The 21,711-nt window shown below is 43.6% G+C and overlaps 1 protein-coding gene across 2 annotated transcripts in view; it reads left to right on the top strand.

Annotated features, from left to right (window-relative positions):
• Positions 1 to 21,711, top strand: part of LOC110508312 (signal peptide peptidase-like 2B) — a 52,375-nt gene that overhangs the window by 25,295 nt on the left and 5,369 nt on the right. The window contains exons 9-14 of one of the 2 annotated variants that reach the window (XM_036966059.2): positions 7,035 to 7,116; positions 9,460 to 9,534; positions 9,697 to 9,759; positions 9,919 to 10,018; positions 16,131 to 16,208; positions 16,363 to 16,523. In XM_036966059.2, the coding sequence (XP_036821954.2) occupies positions 7,035 to 7,116; positions 9,460 to 9,534; positions 9,697 to 9,759; positions 9,919 to 10,018; positions 16,131 to 16,208; positions 16,363 to 16,523 (559 nt within the window). The remainder of the gene's footprint in view (positions 1 to 7,034; positions 7,117 to 9,459; positions 9,535 to 9,696; positions 9,760 to 9,918; positions 10,019 to 16,130; positions 16,209 to 16,362; positions 16,524 to 21,711) is intronic. The other variant, XR_016492950.1, reaches the window with a different exon arrangement.

Below are 21,711 nucleotides of genomic sequence, written 5' to 3'. Positions count from 1 at the left end.
TTTGTCAGTCTTATGGCTTAGGGGTAGAAGCTGTTAAGGAGCCTTTTGGTCCTAGACTTTGTGCTTGCCTGGAGTCCATGACAATTTTATGGGCTTTCCTCTGACATATTATATAGGTCCTGGATGGCAAGAAGCTTGGCCCCAGTGATGTACTGGGCCATACGCACTACCCTCTGTAGCGCCTTACGGTCAGATGGCGAGCAGTTGCCATACCAGGCAGTGATGCAACCGGTCAGGATGCTCTTGATGGTGCAGCTGTATAACTTTTTGAGTATCTGGGGACCCATGCCAAATCTTTTCAGCATCCTGAGGGGGAAAAGGTGTTGTCGTGCCCTCTTCACGGCTGTCTTGATGTGTTTGGACCATGCTAGTTTGTTGGTGATGTGGACACCAAGGAACTTTTAAACTCTCTACCCGCACCACTACAGCCCTGTTGATGTTAATGAGGGCCTGTTCGGCCCTTCTTTTCCTGTAGTCCACGATCAGCTCCTTTGTCTTGCTCACATTGAGGAAGAGGTTGTCGTCCTGGCGCCACACTGACAGTTCGCTGACCTCCATATAGGCTCTCATCGTTGTCAGTGGTCAGGCCTACCACTGTTGTGTAGTTAGCAAACTCAATGATGGTGATGGAGTCGTGCTTGGTCACGCAGTCGTCGGAGAACAGGGAGTACAGGACGGGACTAAGTACACACCCCGGGGGGGCCCCAGTGTTGAGGATCAGTGTGGCAGACATGTTGTTACCTACCCTTACCACCTGGGGGCGGAAGTCTAGGATCCAGTTAGAGGGAGGGGTTTAGTCCCAGGGTCCTTAGCTTAGTGATAATATTTGAGGGCACTATGGTGTTGAACGCTGAGCTGTAGTCATTGAAAAGCATTCTCACATAGGTGTTCCTTTTGTACAGGTGGGAAAGGGCAGTGTGGAGTGCGATTGAGATTGCGTCATCTGTGTATCTGTTGAGAATTGGAGTGGGTCCAGGGTTTCCGGGAGGATGCTGTTGATGTGAGCCATGACCAGCCTTTCAAAGCACTTCATGCTACCGCCATGAGTGCCACGGGGAGGTAATCATTTAGGCAGGTTACCTTCACTTCCTTGGGCACAGGGACTATGCTGGTCTGTTAGAAACATGTAGGTTTTACAGACTCGGTCAGGGAGAGTTTGAAAATGTCAGTGAAGACACTTGCCAGTTGGTCCACGTATGCTTTGAGTACACGTCCTGGTAATCCGTTTGGACCCGTGGCTTTGAATGTGGACCTGTTTAAAGGGTCTTTCTCACATCCATTGTCTACAGAGTTTCAGAAATCCTGGTTAGAGGATTCCCGGATTTCCTGCTTATTCTCTCCTTATTCCGGGAATCTTCCAGCCGTCTCACTGGTTAACTATGCTAGAGGGATGAGTAACATTACCTGAGACCTGAAGAGTGGCTTCAGCCTTTTGCTCCCAGATATAATGAATGCAGCTCAGTAGGCTAATATAGTATTCTTGAGGTGTTTGTGTCAGGGTTTCTGTTTTAAAAAAATATATAATAATAATAATTGAACCTTTATTTAACTAGGCAAGTCAGTTAAGAACACATTCTTATTTACAATGACGGTCTACTGCAAATGGCCTCATGCGGGGACGGGGGCCTGGGATTAAACATTTAAAATACATACAATATACATACAATATAGATATGACAAAACACATCGCAACAAGAGAGATAACACTACATAAAGAGAGACTTAAGACGACAACACAGCATGGTAGCAACATAACAACATGGTAGCAGCACAAAACATGGTACAAACATTATTGGGCACAGACAACAGCACAAAGGGAAAGAAGGTAGAGACAACAATACATCACACAAAACAGCCACAACTGTCAGTAAGAGTGTCCATGATTGAGTCTTTGAATGAAGAGATTGAGATAACTGTCCAGTTTGAGTGTTTGTTGCAGCTCATTCCAGTCGCTAGCTGCAGCGAACTGAAAAGAAGAGCGACCCAGTGATGTGTGTGCTTCGGGGACCTTTAGCAGAATGTGACTTGCAGAACAGTTGTATGTGGAGGATGAGGGCTGCAGTAGATATCTCAGATAGGGGGGAGTGAGGCCTAAGAGGGTTTTATAAATAAGCATCAACCAGTGGGTCTGTATGCAGAGATGACCAGTTTACAGAGGAGTATAGAGTGCAGTGATGTGTCCTATAAGGAGCATTGGTGGCAAATCTGATGGCTGAATGGTAAAGAACATCTAGCCGCTCGAGAGCACTCTTACCTGCCAATCTATAAATGATGTTGCCATAATCTAGCATGGGTAGGATGGTAATCTGAATCAGGGTTAGTTTGGCAGCTGGGGTGAAAGAGGAGTGATTACAATAGAGGAAACCAAGTCTAGATTGAACTTTAGCACCGTCTAGCCATACGCCCAAGTACTTGTATGAGGTGACTACTTCAAGCTCTAAACTCTCAGAGGTAGTAATAACACCTGTGGGAGGGGGGCATTCTTCTTACCAAACCACATGACCTTTGTTTTGGAGGCGTTCAGAACAAGGTTTAGGGTAGAGAAAGTTTGTTGGACACTAAGAAAGCTTTGTTGTCCAGCATTTAACACAAAACCCGGAGAGGGGCCAGCTGAATATAAGGCTGTACCATCAGCATATAAATGGAAGAGAGAGCTTCCTACTGCCTGAGCTATGTTGTTGATGTAAATTGAGAAGACCGTGGGGCCTAGGATCGAGCCTTGTGGTACCCCCTTAGTGACAGGCAGTGGCTGAGACAGCAGATTTTCTGACTTTATACACTGCACTCTTTGACTTAGTTAGCCATCCAGGCCAAAGACCCCTCAAAGACACCAATACTCCTTAGCCAGCCCACAAAAATGGAATGGTCTAAAGCTTTGGCCAAGACAATAAAAATAGCAGCACAACATTGCTTAGAATTAAGGGCAATTGTGACATCATTGAGGACCTATAAGGTTGCAGTGACACATCTATAACCTGAGCGGAGACCAGATTGCATACCCGAGAGAATACTGTAGACATCAAGAAAGCCAGTCAGTTGATTATTGACAAGTTTTTCCAACACTTTTGATAAACAGGGCAAAATAAAAACAGGCCTATAACAGTTAGGATAAGCTTGATCTCTCCCTTTAAGTAAAGTATGAAGTGTGGCTGCTAAAGGAGTGTGGCTGCTAAAGGAGTGTGGCTGCTAAACTTGACCCCCAAAAAACATCTGTGTCAGATGGTTTAGACCCTTTCTTCTTTAAGGTTGCTTCCCGATCATCGCCAAGCCTTTTCTGGGGAGGTACCCATTGCTTGGAAGGCAGAACCTCGGACTCAGTGACTGCCTGCAGGGAGAAACTTTGTAGCGGGGCAGGGGAAAAAGAGGGAGGAGCATCGGGGATAGTCGCATTAGAAGGGGTGGGAGATGAGGAAATGTTGGACGGGCAAGGAGGCATGGCAGAGTCAAATAGGAATCCTGACTTAATGAAGTGGTGACTGAAGAGCTAGCCATGTGCTCAGGTGGTTTAAGCATGTCCCAGTTTAGGTCACCAAGCAGGACAAATTCAGACTTAGTGTAAGGGGCCAGGAGAGAGTTTAGGGCAGGTAGGGTACAGGCCGGTGCTGACGGAGGACGATAGCACCCAGCAACAGGTCAACAAAGAGTTATTTGAAAGTTTAATGCTTAAAACCAGCAAATCAAATTGTTTGGGGAAAGACCAAGCACTGAAGGTGATCATTGGTAAAGATTGCCATTCCCCCACCTTTGGAAGATCTGCCTTGCCGAAAAGGTTATAACCAGAAAGGTTAATATCGGTATTCAAAACTCTTCCTTCACCACGTCTCAGTAATGACCAACACATCTGGATTGTTGCTGTGAACCCACACTTTCAAATGTTCCATTTTAGGGTAATAAGCTTCTAGTGTTAACGTGCAGAAAACCTAGGCTTTTACGAGAGCAGAGATCAGTGAAGCAGAGCACAAATCAGAATGGGGGCTAGCAACAGATGGGCCAGGGTGTTCATGCACATTTCCAGATATCATCAACAGTAATACAATCAAGGCACGGCATAGGACAGGGAGAGCTCAGCAGTGCTGATTTATGACATCAATGTGCATCAGATGGCAACAAGATCATATTGTACAGCAATTTCATCAGGTAACATGAATACAAAGCTGGTGAGAGGTGGTTAGAATAGGATGGGAGGCCAAAAGTAACCAATAGAGAGGCAGAGTCCCAAGTGTGGGGAAAAAACATACTCGGTCCCACGGTTGGGTAAAGAAAGTTTGTAGTCAACAAGGTATGCAGGAGTCATGAGGCAAGTAGCAAAACGTACAATATATATTTTTTATGTATAACGACTTGGCCATTGTAAGTTCAGAGTTACTCGCCCCAACAGTGTGTGAGTGCTTCAGGTGACCAAAAGCTCGGGAGAGACAGGGGAGTGTGGTGGGGGTACCTGTAGCAGACGGGGAGACGACCAGGGCAGACGGTGAACAGATCGCCAGGTGGAATCCAAGCAGCAGTGCAACAGTAGTAGGTGTCACACCCACTTGGGTGAAGCTTTTATTTCTGGAGGCAGATTTCTTGTAGAAAATACCAGTGAATGGTCTTTGAACGGCTGGTGGGGGCTTCAAAGGATGCTTCAAAGACTCATGCCACTTGTTGGGACCAAAGGCCTCAACACCTTTTTACTTCACACCTTAGTGCTCATTGAATTTGCATCTGGTCTGTCCTTGCAAGCCTGGGAGCCTTAACTCAGCATTCAGTCTCCATTTAAAATAAAATATATCTTTGTAATGTACTTTATTTTCTTTTTTTCTTTTTCTTCTTGGCTTTCAAAATAGCATCAGACCAAACACTACTCACTCAGTTCCAGGTTGGATGGTGTCCTCAGGTCTGTGCTGTTTGTTTGCCAGAGAAAATCTGAGATGACAGTGTTGTTAACAAAAGGCTAAGCTTGAGAGCCAATATATTTATTTCATTTCATTTGCGATTTTCATGAATAGTTAACGTTGCGTTATGGTAATGCACTTGAGGCTATAATTACGCTCCCGGATACGGGATTGCTCGTCGCAACAGGTTTTAATAGCACACCTGATGATAGACCACAGGCTATATCCAATAACTTAATAATTGTACCATGATTTTACCAATATGTTATTGGGGCCATTCTAGGAGCTCATATGCAAAAATGTTGTGTCCAACGTTTCAACAGACAAGCTGTCCTCATCAGGGTATAATGACGAACACTGCGGGGTGACTAATTTTATATAGTGTCAAAAGACACACACAGGTGTCTGTAATCATGGCCGGGTGTGGCCTGATATCATTGATTCATTCTCATATATTAAAATAGCATACAAAAAATATAAATGGATAGCATACGATCATAGATGCAATTTGGCTACATAAGCCTACAAACATTTACAATAGCAAAATCACAAGAATGGCTTCAGATCAAAGTCTACGTTGAGACCGAAGGGAGCAAGGGCCTTTAAATTAAAGATCCAGGTAGCCTCTCATTTTAATAATAAATTGTCGAGGTCACTCCCTCCTAGGGAGGGTGACATGTTCGATGCCAATATAACGTAGAGACGAAATCGAGTGGTTTGCTTCCAAAAAGTGGGCCGCAACTGGGTAAGTCGAGTTTTTGCACCTTATGGTGCTACGATGCTCCGAGATACGTACTTTTAATTTGCGCTTTGTTTTACCCACATCATTTTTATCACAAGGACAAGTTATAAGATAAATAACTGCCTTAGTGGAGCACGTAATAACACCTTTAGATTGGGATCTGTTTCCCTGTTTGGGGGTGTTTGAAGGATCTACATCTATAAGGACCATTGCATTGAGCACAGCCATTACACTTGTAGTTTCCATCCAGTAGGGGCGCAATACACGTTGTGCAGGGATATCTTGGGGTGGTAAATCAGAGTTTACCAATTGATCTCTGAGGTTTCTGCCCCGCGATAATACGACCGATGTCCGAAAACACATTACCGATACTCTCATCGGATCATAGAATGTGCCAATGTTTGAGAACGATTCCCTTCATTTGTTCAGAGTACTTTGAATAGCGGGGTAGTTAAAATGCAAGAATGCTTCTTTTTGCGAGACTGACCCATGGCTCGTTTTGTTTAGAATTTTCTCAATGGCAGTATTAATCTGACCACTTTTGTACCCCCTCTCCTTGAATTTTCTTTGTGTCTCAACCATATTTCTGTCAATCTGATTTGTTTTTTACAAATTCTTTTGATTTGACAGAATTGGGAAGTAGGTGTAGGTGAAGTAGGTGACTATCAGCCCACAACAAACTGTTACGATCAGTAGGTTTCCTGTAAAGATCCGTGTATAGAACACTTCACAAAAGATATAGAACACTTCACTTCAGAAAATATCAGAAGATCAAGAAAACTGATTTGACGTGTATCAAATGAAATAGTAAATCTCAAATGTTCAGAAAAGCATGGAACGCCTGGAGCTGTTTTGCAACACACGTCCATAGAACAAAAATAATATCAATATACCATTTCCAAATAATGATGTTAGGCAAGAAAACATTTTTGAGAAGATTGAAAATAGACTGTTTCTCCATGTAACCCACATACAAATTAGCATAGTGAGGAGCCATGGGGGATCCCATAGCAGTACGGTCAAATATACTTGTCATCAACTGGTATTTTCATGAACCGAATAGTTGAAAAAGCTGTATTTTGCTATGGGATTTTTTTATTCTTATGGACAATTGGTTGGCGGCAATTTTATTTGTTGTTTTTTATGTATTTTATCGGCCAAAAGCCTGCATTTTTTTTTTTTAACTAGGCAAGTCAGTTAAGAAGACATTCTTGCTTACAATGATGGCCTACCGGGGAACAGTGGGTTAACTGCCTTGTTCAGGGGCAGCAGGGGCAGAACAACAGATTTTTACCTTGTCAGCTCGGGGATTCAATCAAGCAACCTTTCGGTTACTGGCCCAATGCTCTAACCACCAGGGTACCTGCACCCCCAAAATGATTATTTTTATATGTGTGTGTGTATGTCCCCTCACCTAGGTGGGCTTGGGTGTTACAGGATGCCCTGGGCATAGCCTTTTGTCTCTACATGCTCAAGACTATCAGACTGCCCACATTTAAGGTGGGTACACCTGTATAGAGATCCTATAATAAGATTACTTTCTATGTTTTTCTATGGGTAAACCAGCATAGATGGAGCTCTATAATGTACTGACCATATAAGTAGAATCATTAGTATGGGTATCCCCATTCAAGTTGTTAGTTTCTACATTATGGCTCAATAACCCAGACAGATATCAAAGAAAGCTCAAGCTAGATTCATTCACCACACTGGGTGTTGTAGCTTCCAAGACCAGATACAACGTTACAAGCACATATTTATAACCGCCCATCCCAAACAGTACCAGTCAAAAGTTTGGACACACTTACTCATTCAAGGGTTTATCTTTATTTTTACTATTTTCTACATTGTAGAATAATTGTGAAGACATCAAAACTATGAAATAAAACATATGGAATCATGTAGTAACCCCCAAAAATAATTTTAGATTCTTCAATGTAGCCACCCTTTGCCTTGATGACAGCTTTGCACACGCTTGGCTTTCTCTCAACCAGCTTCACCCGGAATGCTTTTCCAACAGTCTTGAAGAAGTTCCCACATATGCTGAGCACTTGTTGGCTGCTTTTCCTTCACTCTGCGGTCCAACTCATCCCAAACCATCTCAATTAGGTTGAGGTCCGATGATTGTGGAGGCCAGGTCATCTGATTCAGCACTGATGCAGCACATCTGATGCAGCACTCTCCTTCTTGGTCAAATAGGCCTTACACAGCCTGGAGGTGTGTTGGGTCATTGTCCTTTTGAAAAACAAATTATTGTCCACTAAGCGCAAACCAGGTGGGATGGCGTATCGCTGCAGAATGCTGTGGTAGCCATGCTGGTTAAGTGTATCTTGAATTCTAAATAAATCCCCAACAGTGTCACCAGCAAAGCACCCCCACACCATCACATGTCCTCCTCCATGCTTCACGGTGGGAACCACACATGCGGAGATCATCCGTTCACCTACTCTGCGTCTCACAAAGACATGGCGGTTGGAACCTAAAATCTCAAATTTGGACTCATCAGACCAAAGGACAGATTTCCACCGGTCTCATGTCCATTGCTAATTTTTCTTGGCCCAATCAAGTCTCTTCTTCTTATTGGTGACCTTTTAGTAGTGGTTTCTTTGCAGCAATTCGACCATGAAGACCTGATTCATGCAATCTCCTCTGAACAGTTGATTTTGAGATGTCTGTTACTTAAACTCTAAATCATTTATTTGGGCTGCAATTTCTGAGGCTGAGGTATCTGGGTCTTCCTTTTATGTGGCGGTCCTCATGAGAGCCAGTTTCATCATAGCGCTTGATGGTTTTTGCGACTGCACTTGAAGAAACGTTCAAAATTCTTGATATTTTCCGGATTGACTGACCTTCATGTCTTTAAGTAATGATGGACTGTCATTTCTCTTTGCTTATTTAAGCTGTTCTTGCCATAATATGGACTTGAGCTTTCCCAAAATAGGGCTATCTTCTCTATACCCCCCCTACCTTGTCACAACACAACTGACTGGCTCAAACGCAATAAGAAGGAAAGAAATTTCACAGATGAACTTTTTACAAGGCACACCTTTTTGATTGAAATGCATTCCAGGTGACTAACTCATGAAGCTGGTTGAGAGAATGCCAAAAGTGTGCAAAGCTGTCAAGGCAAAGGGTGCCTACTTTGAAGAATCTCAAATATAATACTTTTTTTGATTGGTTTAACACTTTTCTGGTTAATAGATGATTCCATATGTGTTATTTCATAGTTTTGATGTCTTCACTATTATGTTACAATGTAGAAGGAAAAAAAACTTGAATAAGTAGGTGTGTCCAAACCTTGGACTGGTACTGTATGTGTATGTAATGTGCTATATATTTATCTTAAGAGTATATAATGGTATAAAACAGTAAAGATATAAGACACGGTTATAGATTGTAATTACTGTTCTATCAGCTCTATCGCCAGACACTTGGCTCTTATTCAAACCTTATGGAATGAGGCCCTCAGAGACAGGCCTTTGTACTTTCTCTCTGCCCAAATACAATGCCCACAGATCATTCCATCTAACCCATAACACAATTACTACTGCTAGGCTAATTATACAATTGTGTTAAAATAGGCTTAAGTCCGTATCCAACTAAGTCGATCGGTCTGTCGTGGATTGTAATTGGGACTATTTTTAAATAGATTTTATGTCTATGGTACTGACCACATTTAATAACTAACTAGGGTCACGAGTTGTACTGATGATCATGCATGTGTGTTAATGACCATGACTTTCCTAACCACAACTCGGGGCTCTATGACACTCAATGGCCTGTGTATCTAACCATGGGCATGAAAAGACATATTAATGTCTTCTTTGATGTTCTTTCTTCCAGGCCTGCACCATGCTGTTGGTGACCCTGTTTGTCTACGATATTTTCTTTGTATTTATTACACCTCTCTTTACCAAGGTATGTCAGTCATTCATGGTTGAGCCCAACTTTTCAATAAGAAATAATGATACATTTTCATTCTAAAACGCTTTTTGTTACAGGACGAACTTAAAGAACTATAACTTGCTAGATCAACCATACATTAAGCCACTACCATGTTTCCTGTGTTTCTGTCTTCAGAGTGGTGAGAGTATAATGGTGGAGGTTGCGGCTGGTCCCTCTGACTCCTCCACACATGAAAAGGTACAGTTGGCATCATTAATTAATCGGTCAATCAATTGATTTTATGTTTTGTTGTTCATTTGGCGTCACAAGTTGTTTTTTCACTTGAACCGGTGTAGTAATAAAAGTAAGAAATAATGTACTAATCTATGCTCTCTGTCCTTCCTGTCCTTTCTCCAGCTTCCTATGGTGCTTAAAGTGCCCTGCCTCAACTCCTCCCCCCTGGCTCTGTGTGACAGGCCCTTTTCTCTGCTGGGATTTGGAGACATCTTAGTGCCAGGTAACATTATTGTTCTATAATCTGCCCTCTACTCTATACCTAGATATTTCAAGCAGACCTGTGCTTAAGAAGGCCAAGGTAATGACTATCACCCTGTTAGGTTTTAAATGAACCGAGTAAAACTCACAGACAATTAGTAAAGCTTAAATCAAGTTTATTCACCCATTGGGTCACACAGCTGCATAGGACAAAGACATGGTTCCACCAGTGGTTTATATATATACAGTGGGGCAAAAAAGTATTTAGTCAGCCACCAATTGTGCAAGTTCTCCCACTTAAAAAGATGAGAGAGGCCTGTAATTTTCATCGTAGGTACACTTCAACTATGACAGACAAAATGAGAAAAAAATCCAGAAAATCACATAGTAGGATTTTTTATTAATTTATTTGCAAATTATGGTGGAAAATAAGTATTTGGTCAATAACAAAAGTTTATCTCAATACTTTGTTATATACACTTTGTTGGCAATGACCGAGGTCAAACGTTTTCTGTAAGTCTTCACAAGGTTTTCACACACTGTTGCTGGTATTTTGGCCCATTCCTCCATGCAGATCTCCTCTAGAGCAGTGATGTTTTGGGGCTATTGCTGGGCAACACGGACTTTCAACTCCCTCCAAAGATTTTCTATGGGGTTGAGATCTGGAGACTGGCTAAGCCACTCCAGGACCTTGAAATGCTTCTTACGAAGCCACTCCTTCGTTGCCCGGGCAGTGTGTTTGGGATCATTGTCATGCTGAAAGACCCAGCCACGTTTCATCTTCAATGCCCTTGCTGATGGAAGGCGGTTTTCACTCAAAATCTCACAATACATGGCCCCATTCATTCTTTCCTTTACACGGATCAGTCGTCCTGGTCCCTTTGTAGAAAAACAGCCCCAAAGCATGTTTCCACCCCCATGCTTCACAGTAGGAATGGTGTTCTTTGGATGCAACTCAGCATTCTTTGTCCTCCAAACACGACGAGTTGAGTTTTTACCAAAAAGTTATATTTTGGTTTCATCTGACCATATGACTTTCTCACAATCTTCTTCTGGATCATCCAAATGCTCTCTAGCAAACTTCAGACGGGCCTGGACATGTACTGGCTTAAGCAGGGGGACACGTCTGGCACTGCAGGATTTGAGACCCTGGCGGCGTAGTGTGTTACTGATGGTAGGCTTTGTTACTTTGGTCCCAGGTCTCTGAAGGTCATTCACTAGGTTCCCCCGTGTGGTTCTGGGATTTTTGCTCACCGTTCTTGTGATCATTTTGACCCCACGGGGTGAGATCTTGCGTGGAGCCCCAGATCGAGGGAGATTATCAGTGGTCTTGTATGTCTTCCATTTCCTAATAACAGTTGATTTCTTCAAACCAAGCTGCTTACCTATTGCAGATTCAGTCTTCCCAGCCTGGTGCAGGTCTACAATTTTGTTTCTGGTGTCCTTTGACAGCTCTTTGGTCTTGGCCATAGTGGAGTTTGGAGTGTGACTGTTTGAGGTTGTGGACAGGTGTCTTTTATACTGATAACAAGTTCAAACAGGTGCCATTAATACAGGTAACGAGTGGAGGACAAAGGAGCCTCTTAAAGAAGTTACAGGTCTGTGAGAGCCAGAAATCTTGCTTGTTTGTAGGTGACCAAATACTTACTTTCCACCATAATTTGCAAATAAATTCATTAAATATCCTACAATGTGATTTTCTGGATTTATTTCCCTAATTTTGTCTGTCATAGTTGAAGTGTACCTATGATGAAAATTACAGGCCTCTCATGTTTTTAAGTGGGAGAACTTGCACAATTGGTGGTTGACTAAATACTTTTTTGCCCCACTGTATATATATCTCTTTCCCAATTTGGGTGATGTCCTCCTCCTCTCTAAGCATTACATCTTTATTGCTAGGCAGGAAATTAAGTGATGCGGGCCATAAACTGTTCCTTCTCCCTTAACGTGCCCTGACCTCGGCCCCCTTCCTCACTAAACCACATCTCTCCAGTCTTATTAGTCCCTGCCACATGTGATTGCCCTCCACCATATACATTCCTCCTACAGATAACCATTATCTTCTGGTGTTGACGCTAGACTATAGCACTCAATATTTCAATAGGATACCTGATAATTAACACTATTACAAGTTTAGGAGTCAGAACCCAGAATCCATCAGCACTCACATCTGTAGCCATGAAAGGCTTTGAAAGGCTGGTCATGGCTCACATCAACACCACCATCCCAGATACCCTGGACCCACTCCAATTCGCATTACGCCCCAACAGATCCACAGATGATGCCATCTCTATTACACTCCAGACTGCCCTCTCCCACCTGGATAAGAGGAGTGTTGTTCATTGACTACAGCTCAACGTTCAACACCATAATCCCCTCCAAGCTCATCACTAATCTCAGGACCCTGGGACTGAACACCTCACTCTGCAACTGGATCCTAGACTTCCCGATGGGCTGCCAACAGGTGTTGAGGGTGGGCAACAACATATCCGCCTCGCTGACACTCAACATGGGGGCCCCTCAGGGGTGTGTGCTTAGTCCCCTCCTGTATTCTCTGTTAACCCACAACTGCGTGGCCACACACGACTCCAACACTATCATCAAGGCGTTGAGGGTCGCCCCCAGGTGATAAGGGTAGGCAGCAACACATCTGCCATGCTGATCCTCAACATGGGGCACCCACAGATGTGCGTGCTTAGTTCCCTCCTGTACTCCCTGTTCACCCACGACTGTGTGGCCAAACATGACTCCAACACCATCGTTAAGTTTGCTGACGACACTCCAGTGGTAGGCCTGGTCACCGACAATGATGAGACAGCCTGTAGGGAGGAGGTCAGAGACCTGGCAGTGTGGTGCTTGGACAACAACCTCTCCCTCAATGTGAGCAAGACAAAGGAGCTGATTGTGGACTACAGGAAAGGGCGGGCTGAGCAGGCCACAATTAAGATTGACGGGGCTGTAGTGGAGCGGGTCTAGAGTTTAAAAGTTCCTTGGTGTCCACATCACCAATGAACTATCATGGTCCAAACACACTAAGACAGTCATGAAGAGGGCACGACAACACTTTTTCCCCCTCAGGAGACTGAAAAGATTTGTCATGGGTCCCCAGATCCTCAAAGTTCTACAGCTGCACCATCAAGAGCATCCTGACCGGTTGCATCACCACCTGGTGTGGCAACTGCTCGGCATCTGACCGTAAGGCGCTACAGAGGGTAATGCGTACGGCCCAGTACATCACTGGGGCTTCCTACTATCCAGGACCTATACACTAAGCGGTGTTAGAGGAGGGCCCAAAAAATTGTCAAAAACACCAGTCACCCAAGTTATAGACTGTTCTCTCTGCTACTGGATGGCAAGTGGTACCGGAGCGCCAACTCTAGGACCAAAAGCCTCCTTAACAGCTTCTACCCTCAAACCATAAAGACTGCTGAACAATTAATCAAATGGCCACCCAGACTATTTACATTGCACCAACTCCTTTGACTCATCACATACGCTGCTGCTACTGCTTATTATCTATCCTAGTCTAGCCTAGTCACTTTACATCCTACCTATATGTACACTGAATAAAAATATAAACGTAACATGTAAAATGTTGGTCCCATGTTTCATGAGCTGAAATAAAACATTCCAGAAATGTTCCGTATGCACATAAAGCTTATTTCTTTCATTTTGTGCTCAAATTGGTTTACATCCTTGTTAGTGAGCATGTTTCTTTTGCCAAGATAATCCATCCACGTGACAGGTGTGGCATTTCAAGAAGCTGACTAAACAGAATGATCATTACACAGGTGCACAGGTGCTGGGGACAATAAAAGGCTACTCTAAAATGCACACAACACAATGCCACAGATGTCTCAATTTGAGGGAGTGTGCAATTGGCATGCTGACAGCAGGAATGTCCACCAGAGCATTGAATGTTAATTTCTCTACCATAAGCCATCCCCAACGTCGTTTTAGAGAATTTGGCAGTACGTCCAACTTGCCTCACAACCGCACACCAAGTGTATGGCGTCATGTGGGTGAGCGGTTTGTTGATGTCAATGACATGAACAGAGTGCTCCATGATGGCATGGGCAGGCATAAGCTACTGGTAACGAACACAATTGCATTTTATCAATGGCAATTTGAATGCACAAAAACACAGTGATTAGATCCTGAGGCCCATTGCGAGGTCCATTTTTAAGTTATCTATGACTAGCAGATGCCCATCTGTATTCCCAGTCATGTGAAATCCATAGATTAAGGCCTAATACATTTATTTCTGATGACTGATTTCCTCATATGAACTGTAACTCAGTAAAATCGATGAAATTGTTGCATGTTATATTTTTGTTCAGTATACATACTGTATCTACCTCAATTACCTTGTAACCCTGCACATCAATTCAGACCCCTTGACTTTTTCCACATTTTGTTACGTTACAAAAATGTCCTCAATCGACACACAATACTCTATAATGACAAAGCAAAAACATGTTTTTAGAAATGTTAGCAAATTCACCTATGGTTTATTCAATTGATTGGACATGATTTGGAAAGGCACACACCTGTCTACATGAGGTCCAACAGTTTACAGTGCATGTCAGCGCAAAAACCAAGCCATGAGGTTGAAGGAATTGCCCGTAGAGCTCCAAGACAGTATTGTGTCGAGGCACAGATCTGGGGATGGGTACCAAAAACTTTCTGCAGCACTGAAGATCCCCAAGAACACCGTGGCCTCCATCATTCTTAAATGGAAGAAGTTCGGAACCACCAAGACTCTTCCAAGAGCTGTTTCCCCGGCCAAAATGAGAAATAGGGGGAGAAGGGTCTTGGTCAGGGAGGTGACCAAGAACCCGATGGTCACTCTGACAGCGCTCCAGAGTTCCTCTGTGGAGATGGGAGAACCTTCCAGAATGACAACCATCTCTGCAGCACTCCACTAATCAGGCCTTTATGGTAGAATGGCCAGACAGAAGCCACTGCTCAGCAAAAGGCACATGACAGCCCGCATGGAGTTTGCCTAAAGGACTCTCAGACCATGACAAACAAGATTCTCTGGTCTGATGAAACCAAGCTTGAACTCTTTGTCTTGAATGCCAAGTGTCACGTCTGGAGGAAACCTGGCACCATCCCTACGGTGAAGCATGGTGGTGGCAGCATCATGCTCTGGGGATGTTTTTCAGTGGAAGGGACTGGCAGACTAGTCAGGATCAAGGGAAAGATGAATGAAGCAAAGTACAGAGATTCTTGATGAAAACCTGCTCCAAAGCGCTTAGGACCTCAGACTGGGGCGAAGGTTTACTTTCCGACAGGACAACGACCCTTAGCACACCGCCAAGACAACGTAGCAGTGGCTTCAGGACAAGTCTCTGAATCCTTGAGTGGCCCAGCCAGAGCCCGGACTTGAACCCGATCGAACATCTCTGGAGAGACCTGAAAATAGCTGTACAGCTAAGCTCCCCATCCAACCTGACAGAGCTTGAGAGGATCTGTAAAGAAGAATGCTAGAAACTCCCAAATACAGGTGTGCCAAGATTTTAGCTTCAAACCCAAGAAGACTCGAGGCTGTAACCGCTGCCAAAGGTGCTTCAACAAATTACTGAGTAAAGGGTCTGAATACTTATGTAAATGTGATCTATCCGTTTTTGCTTTGTCGTCAGTATGGGGTATTGTGTGTAAACTGAGGGGGGGGGGGACAATTTAATCCATTTGACAATGAGGCTGTAACGTGACAAAATGTGGAAAAAAATCAAGGGCTCTGAATACTTTCCGAATGCACTGTATATAGCCAAGTTATCATTAGTCATTGTGTATTTATTCCTCGTATTTTTATTATTATTTTTATTTTTCTCCCTGCATTGTTGAGAAGGGCCCATTTAGTAAACATTTCCCTGTTAGTCTACACTGTTGGTTATGTGGCAAATACAATTTGATTTACTCTACTCTTGTATCCTGTCTTAGTACCAGGTAACACCCATAGTGCCTAATCTAAATCTCATTTAGGGCCAAGAGTTTTCCCTGACCTGGACCTATATCATACAGCATCTTTCTGTGGCGAGATAAAGCTGCTATCTGAACTTGTCCCAGCTTAGCTGACCTGGTCTCTCGCTCTCTGCCTCGCTCTCTGCCTCGCTCTCTGTGTGTGTCAGGTCTGCTGGTAGCCTACTGTCACAGGTTTGACATCCTCATGCAGTCCTCACGGTTCTATTTCCTGGCCTGCACTATCGGTAAGACCAACACATTTTCATTTGCATAATCTTTTTGATTGTCAAATCGACTTTGTAGTCTATAACAGACAATATTTGTTCCAACCAAGCAGTAACACACCTGATTCACGCTTCCCCTACCTCTTTCACCCTCTCCCTTGCTCCCGCTCTACAGGTTATGGTATCGGGCTGCTCATCACCTTTGTAGCTCTTGCCCTGATGCAGATGGGTCAGCCGGCACTGTTGTACCTGGTGCCTTGCACCCTCCTCTCCAGCCTCGCGGTGGCGCTGTGGCGCAAAGAGCTGCCCTTATTCTGGACAGGAAGTGGATTTGTGGTGATTACCAGTTTGATATGAGTGTCGCCGCCGTCTACGGAAAGAAACCTGTCTAGTGTTATGTACCAAACTTTAAATTCTAGTTTTACTGTTGAGTACTGTAGCCCCAAAAACTAGATATCGCTTTCTTTGTTCCCCTGCTCTGCCCTCCCAACCCATGCTGTCATTTTACTGTGGGTTCTTTGCTATAGTCGGCTGCTGAGGGCTCCAGTGTCTATGAATGTCGCTGACGATATCTGATCTGGGCTTGCCTTTATTCTTTACTAGTATAATTATAGTCCTCTGCTGCTAGATACCAGTCAGATTGTCTTACAGTAGATTGTAATGTTGTGGCGTTAGAATAGACGCTATGCATAATAGTGTTTTGGGTCATGAAACACCATTTGGTAGGTAGTTGACAACCCATAGTATCTGGCGGTGACAAGGGAGTACTGTACTTTGTATCTCACCCCTTTTCTCTGAACTGATAATTGTGAACATGTTTCTCGAAGCTACTGGGTTTTGTGTGACAAGGTGCTCTTAAGGCTCTTGCTTTCCTCTTAATGTTTCCTCCCCCTCTGTGTGTCAGATCTATCGCTCAATGTACAGCCATACCTCTGCTAACAAGCTGCCCCACTATCTGTGGTCAGGGAGAGAGACGGAGACACACAGAGAGCATGGGCTCCTGAGTTCTTCTGCAAAAACATAAAATTAGAGTTTGATAAATGTAGATAAGTAAAACAAAAATTTGCAAGGACTTATTAAAGGATACTAACATCAAAACCTTTATTACAATTCACAATTCCATACCTAAAACCTTGATTTTGGATAAAATGAACTGAATGGACTATTACCAACAAGGACTATCAACAAAAACTAACTTCTAAATAGCCAAAACCTTCAGAAGAAACACAGCGGAACCTGGAAATACCATCCAACACAAAACTGAGTGAGTAATATTCAGTCTGAACCTCCTTTCTGAAGCCAAACAGTAAAATACTGTCTCTAGGTCATTTTGTTATATAAAGCTTAATCATTAAGGCTATCAAGCTGCTAGGAAAGAATCTGACTAAAATTAGCACTTAAGTGTAAAGTGAGAGATGTGAACGTTTGGCCTAACAATGGCAGGAGAGTTTCACAGCCCCTCCCACCCCCCCCCACCCCCTCCATCTGTGCAGAGAAAAAAAAAAACATCTCTCAAACTTCTCACCTACTCCCATTGCCTGCTGCACTGCTGCTTGGATTCCACCTGGCAATCTGTTCGCCGTCTCCCTGGCCTGTCTCCCCCTGTCTGGTACAGGTACCCCCGCCACAATCCCCCTTCTCTCCCGAGCTTTCGATCGCCTCCAGCACACATGGACTGTTGGGGCAAGTGACTCTGAACTTACAATGGCTAGCCCCAAATTATATTTTTCTCTTGTGCTTTATGATATTTCATATTTCATGATATCCTCATGACTCCTGTGTGCTTTGTTGACTATGAACTTGCTTGTTTACTTAACTGTGGGACAATCTGTGTGTTCCCGCACTCGGGACTCTGACTCTCTATTGCAGGGCTGTCCAACCCTGTTCCTGGAGAGCTACCATCCTGTAGGTTTTTGCTCCAACCCTAATCTAGCGCACCTGACTCTAATAATTAGCTGGTTGATAAGCTGAATCAGGTTAGTTACAACTGGGGTTGAAAACCTACAGGAGGGTAGCTCTCCAGGAACAGGTTTGGACAGCCCTGCTCCATTGGTTACACAGACTTTTGGCCTCCCATCCTATGCTAACCACCTCTCGCCGGCTTTGTATTCATGTTACCTGATGACATTTCTGTAGAATATGATCTTTTTACCATCTAATGAACATTCAAATGTTCTAAGTCAACACTGCAGAGCTCTCCCTGTCCTCAGCCGTGCCCTAATTGTATTACTGCTGTTTTTTTTCTGGAAAACATGCATGTACACCCTGGCCCATCTACTGTTGCTAGCCCCCATTCTGATTTGTGCTCTGATATCTGCTTCACTGATCTCTGCTCTCGTAAAAGCCTGGGTTTTCTGCACGTTAACACTAGAAGCTTTTTTACCTAAAATGTATCAATTGAAAGTGTGGGTTCACTGATGCAATCCAGATGTCTTGGTCATTACTGAAACGTGATTAAGGAGGAGTGTTTTGAACACTAATGTTAACCTTTTTCGGCAAGACAGATCTTCCAAAGGTGGTGGAGTGGCAATCTTTACCAAGGAATACCTTTAGTGCTCGGTTGTCTCCAAGTCGATCCCCAATCAATTTCATTTGCTGGTTTTAGCTCTTTGTTGACTGTTGCTGGGTGTTAATGTCCACCATCAGCACCGGCCTGTACCCTAAATGCCCTTACACTAAGTCTGAATCTGTCCTGCTAGGTGACCTAAACTGGGATGTGCTTAAACCACCTGACCAAGTCCTAAAGCAATGGGACTCCCTAAATCTTTCTCAGATTATTACCAATCCTACAAAGTATGACTCCAACACCCAGAAAAAGCTACTCTCCTTGATGTTATCCTCCTGATAGGTATCAGTCTGGTGTTTTCTGTGATGACCTAAGTGATCACTGTTTTACAGCCTGTGTAATGGCTGCTCAGTGAAACGACTTGTCATAGACGCTTGCTAAAAAACTTTAATGAGCAAGCCTTCCTTCATGAGCTGGCCTCTGTATATTGGTATAGAATCAGCTTGATCCCCTCTGTCGAAGACGCTTGGACCTTATTTTTTATTTATTTTCAGGGGTATCGTTAACAAATATGCGCACATAAAGAAAATGAGAATTTAACAGGTTCAGCCCCAGGTTCGACCATGATCTGGTAGAGTTACACTCCACCTCAAGAATGCCATTTAGCAAATCGCTTGGCCCACACATACTCGGGCTGACTGGCTCTCATTCAGGCAAACTAGAAAAGTGCACTCAGGCTATCCAGAACGCCAAAGTTAGTTACTTTAAGGAGCAGTTCTCTCTATGGGTCTAACCCCAAGAAGTTCTGGAAAACTGTTAAAGACCTGGAGAATAAACCCTCCTCACAGCTGCCCATGTCCCTTAATATTGACGATGTGGTTGTTACAGACAAGGAGCACATGGCTGAGCTCTTTCATCACCACTTCATTGAGTCAGGACTCATTTGACTCTGCTATGCCTCCTTGCCCATCCAACATTTCCTCATCTCCCACCCCTTCTAATGCGACTATCCCTGATGCTCCTCTCTCTTTCCCCTGCCCTGCTACAAAGTTTCTCCCTGCAGGTGGGGTGTTAAAGGAGCTCTCTAAGCTTGACCCCAAAATAACATCTGGTTCAGATGGTTTAGACCCTTTCTTCTTTAAGGTTGCTGCCCCTATCACCGCCAAGCCTATCTCTGACCTTTTTAACCTGTCTCTCGTCTCTGGGGAGGTTCCCATTGCTTTGAAGGCAGCCAGTGTGTCCTTTATTTAAAGGGGAGATCAAGCTAATCTTACATTTTATAGGCCTATTTCTATTTTGCCCTGTTTATCAAGTGTTGGAAAAACTTCTCAATAATCAACTGACTGGCTTTCTTGCCCTGTTCATCTAGAATATTCTCTCGGGTATGCAATCTGGTTTCCGCTCAGGTTATAGATGTGTCACTGCAACCTTAAAGGTCCTCAATGATGTCACCATTGCCCTTGATTCTAAGCAATGTTGTGCTGCAATTTTTGACTTGGCCAAAGCTTTTGATACAGTAGACCATTCTATTCTTGTGGGCCAGCTAAAGAGTATTGGTGTCTCTGAGGAGTCTTTGGCCTGGTTTGCTAACTACCTCAGGGTGTAGTGTATAAAGTCAGAACATCTGCTGTCTCAGCCACTGCCTGTCACCAAGGGAGTACTCCAAGGCTTGATCCTAGGCCCCACACTCTTCTCAATTTACATCAACAACCTAGCTCAAGCAGTAGGAAGCTCTCTCTTCCATTTATATGCAGATAGTTTTATACTCAGCTGGCCCCTCCCCGGATGTTGTGTTAAACGCTCCACAACACAGCTTTCTTATTGTCTAACAAGCTTTCTCTGCCCTTAACCTTGTTCTGAACACCTCCAAAACAAAAGTAATGTGGTTTGGTAAAGATAATTCCCTCCTCCCGCAGGTGTTATTACTACCTCTGAGGGTTTAGAGCTTGAGGTAGTCACTTCATACAAGTACTTGGGAGTATGGCTAGACGGTACACTGTCCTTCTCAAAACATATCAAAGCTGTAGGCTAAGGTTAAATCTAGACTTGGTTTCCTCTATCGTAATCTCTCTTTTACCACAGCTGCCAAACTAACCCTGATTCAGATGACCACCCTACCCATGCTAGATTATGGCGACATCATTTACGACATCATTTATAGATTGGCAGGTAAGGGTGCTCTCGAGCTGCAACAAAACCCACACTGGACCGTTTTATCTCCATCTCTTCATTCAAAGACTCAGACACTCTTACTGACAGTTGTGGCTGCTTTGCGTGAGGTATTGGCTGTACCTTCTTGCCCTTTGCGCTGTTTTCTGTGCCAAATGTTTGTACCATGTTTTGTGCTGCTATGTTGTCGTCTTAGGTCTCTCTTTATGTAGTGTTGTGTGTTTTGTCCTATATATTTTTATTTTTAATCCCAGCCCCCGCCTCCTCAAGATGCCCTTTGCGTTCTGGTATGTCGTCATTGTAAATAGGAACAAATTCTTAACTTGCCTTGTTAAATAAACAAAAAATGTGTTTTAAAGATGTCTCCTCTCTAACACCCAGGAAGCTCCGATTTTTAACTCCCATTAGAGAGCTCTGCAAACGTTATGGATATGGAGTTTCGCTGAGCAACTCTTAATTTACTCCTATTACGGCCAGTATGTACTTCCAAAAAGGGTCTGAAAAAATATACAAGAAACCTTTTATTTTTTAATCTTCAGTATTCTGCTGTTGTAGACTTCTGACCTGTGCATTGCAGTAATGAGTGATTGGAGGAGCCAAATAGGCATTTTTTTAGGCCTTTTTTGGAAGTACATACTGGCCGCAACAGGAGTAAATGACGATAGTTTCTCAACGAAACTCCATATTTGGTGAGGAACAAACATATAACTCTTGCGGAGCGGTCTAATGGGAGTTTGAATCAGATGTTCCTGGGCGTTAGAGACACCTACTCATAGTCAAAATCTTTAATGCGCAGATACTAGAGCACTAACAAGCTTGCTATAGTTGCACACTCCTCCAGTCAGTGGG

The sequence above is a fragment of the Oncorhynchus mykiss genome, chromosome 28 (genome assembly GCF_057628025.1).
Source record: "Oncorhynchus mykiss isolate SJ-2025 chromosome 28, ASM5762802v1, whole genome shotgun sequence".
In the NCBI taxonomy this organism is placed as follows: domain Eukaryota; kingdom Metazoa; phylum Chordata; class Actinopteri; order Salmoniformes; family Salmonidae; genus Oncorhynchus; species Oncorhynchus mykiss.
This window is presented reverse-complemented; position numbering and strand designations above follow the sequence as displayed.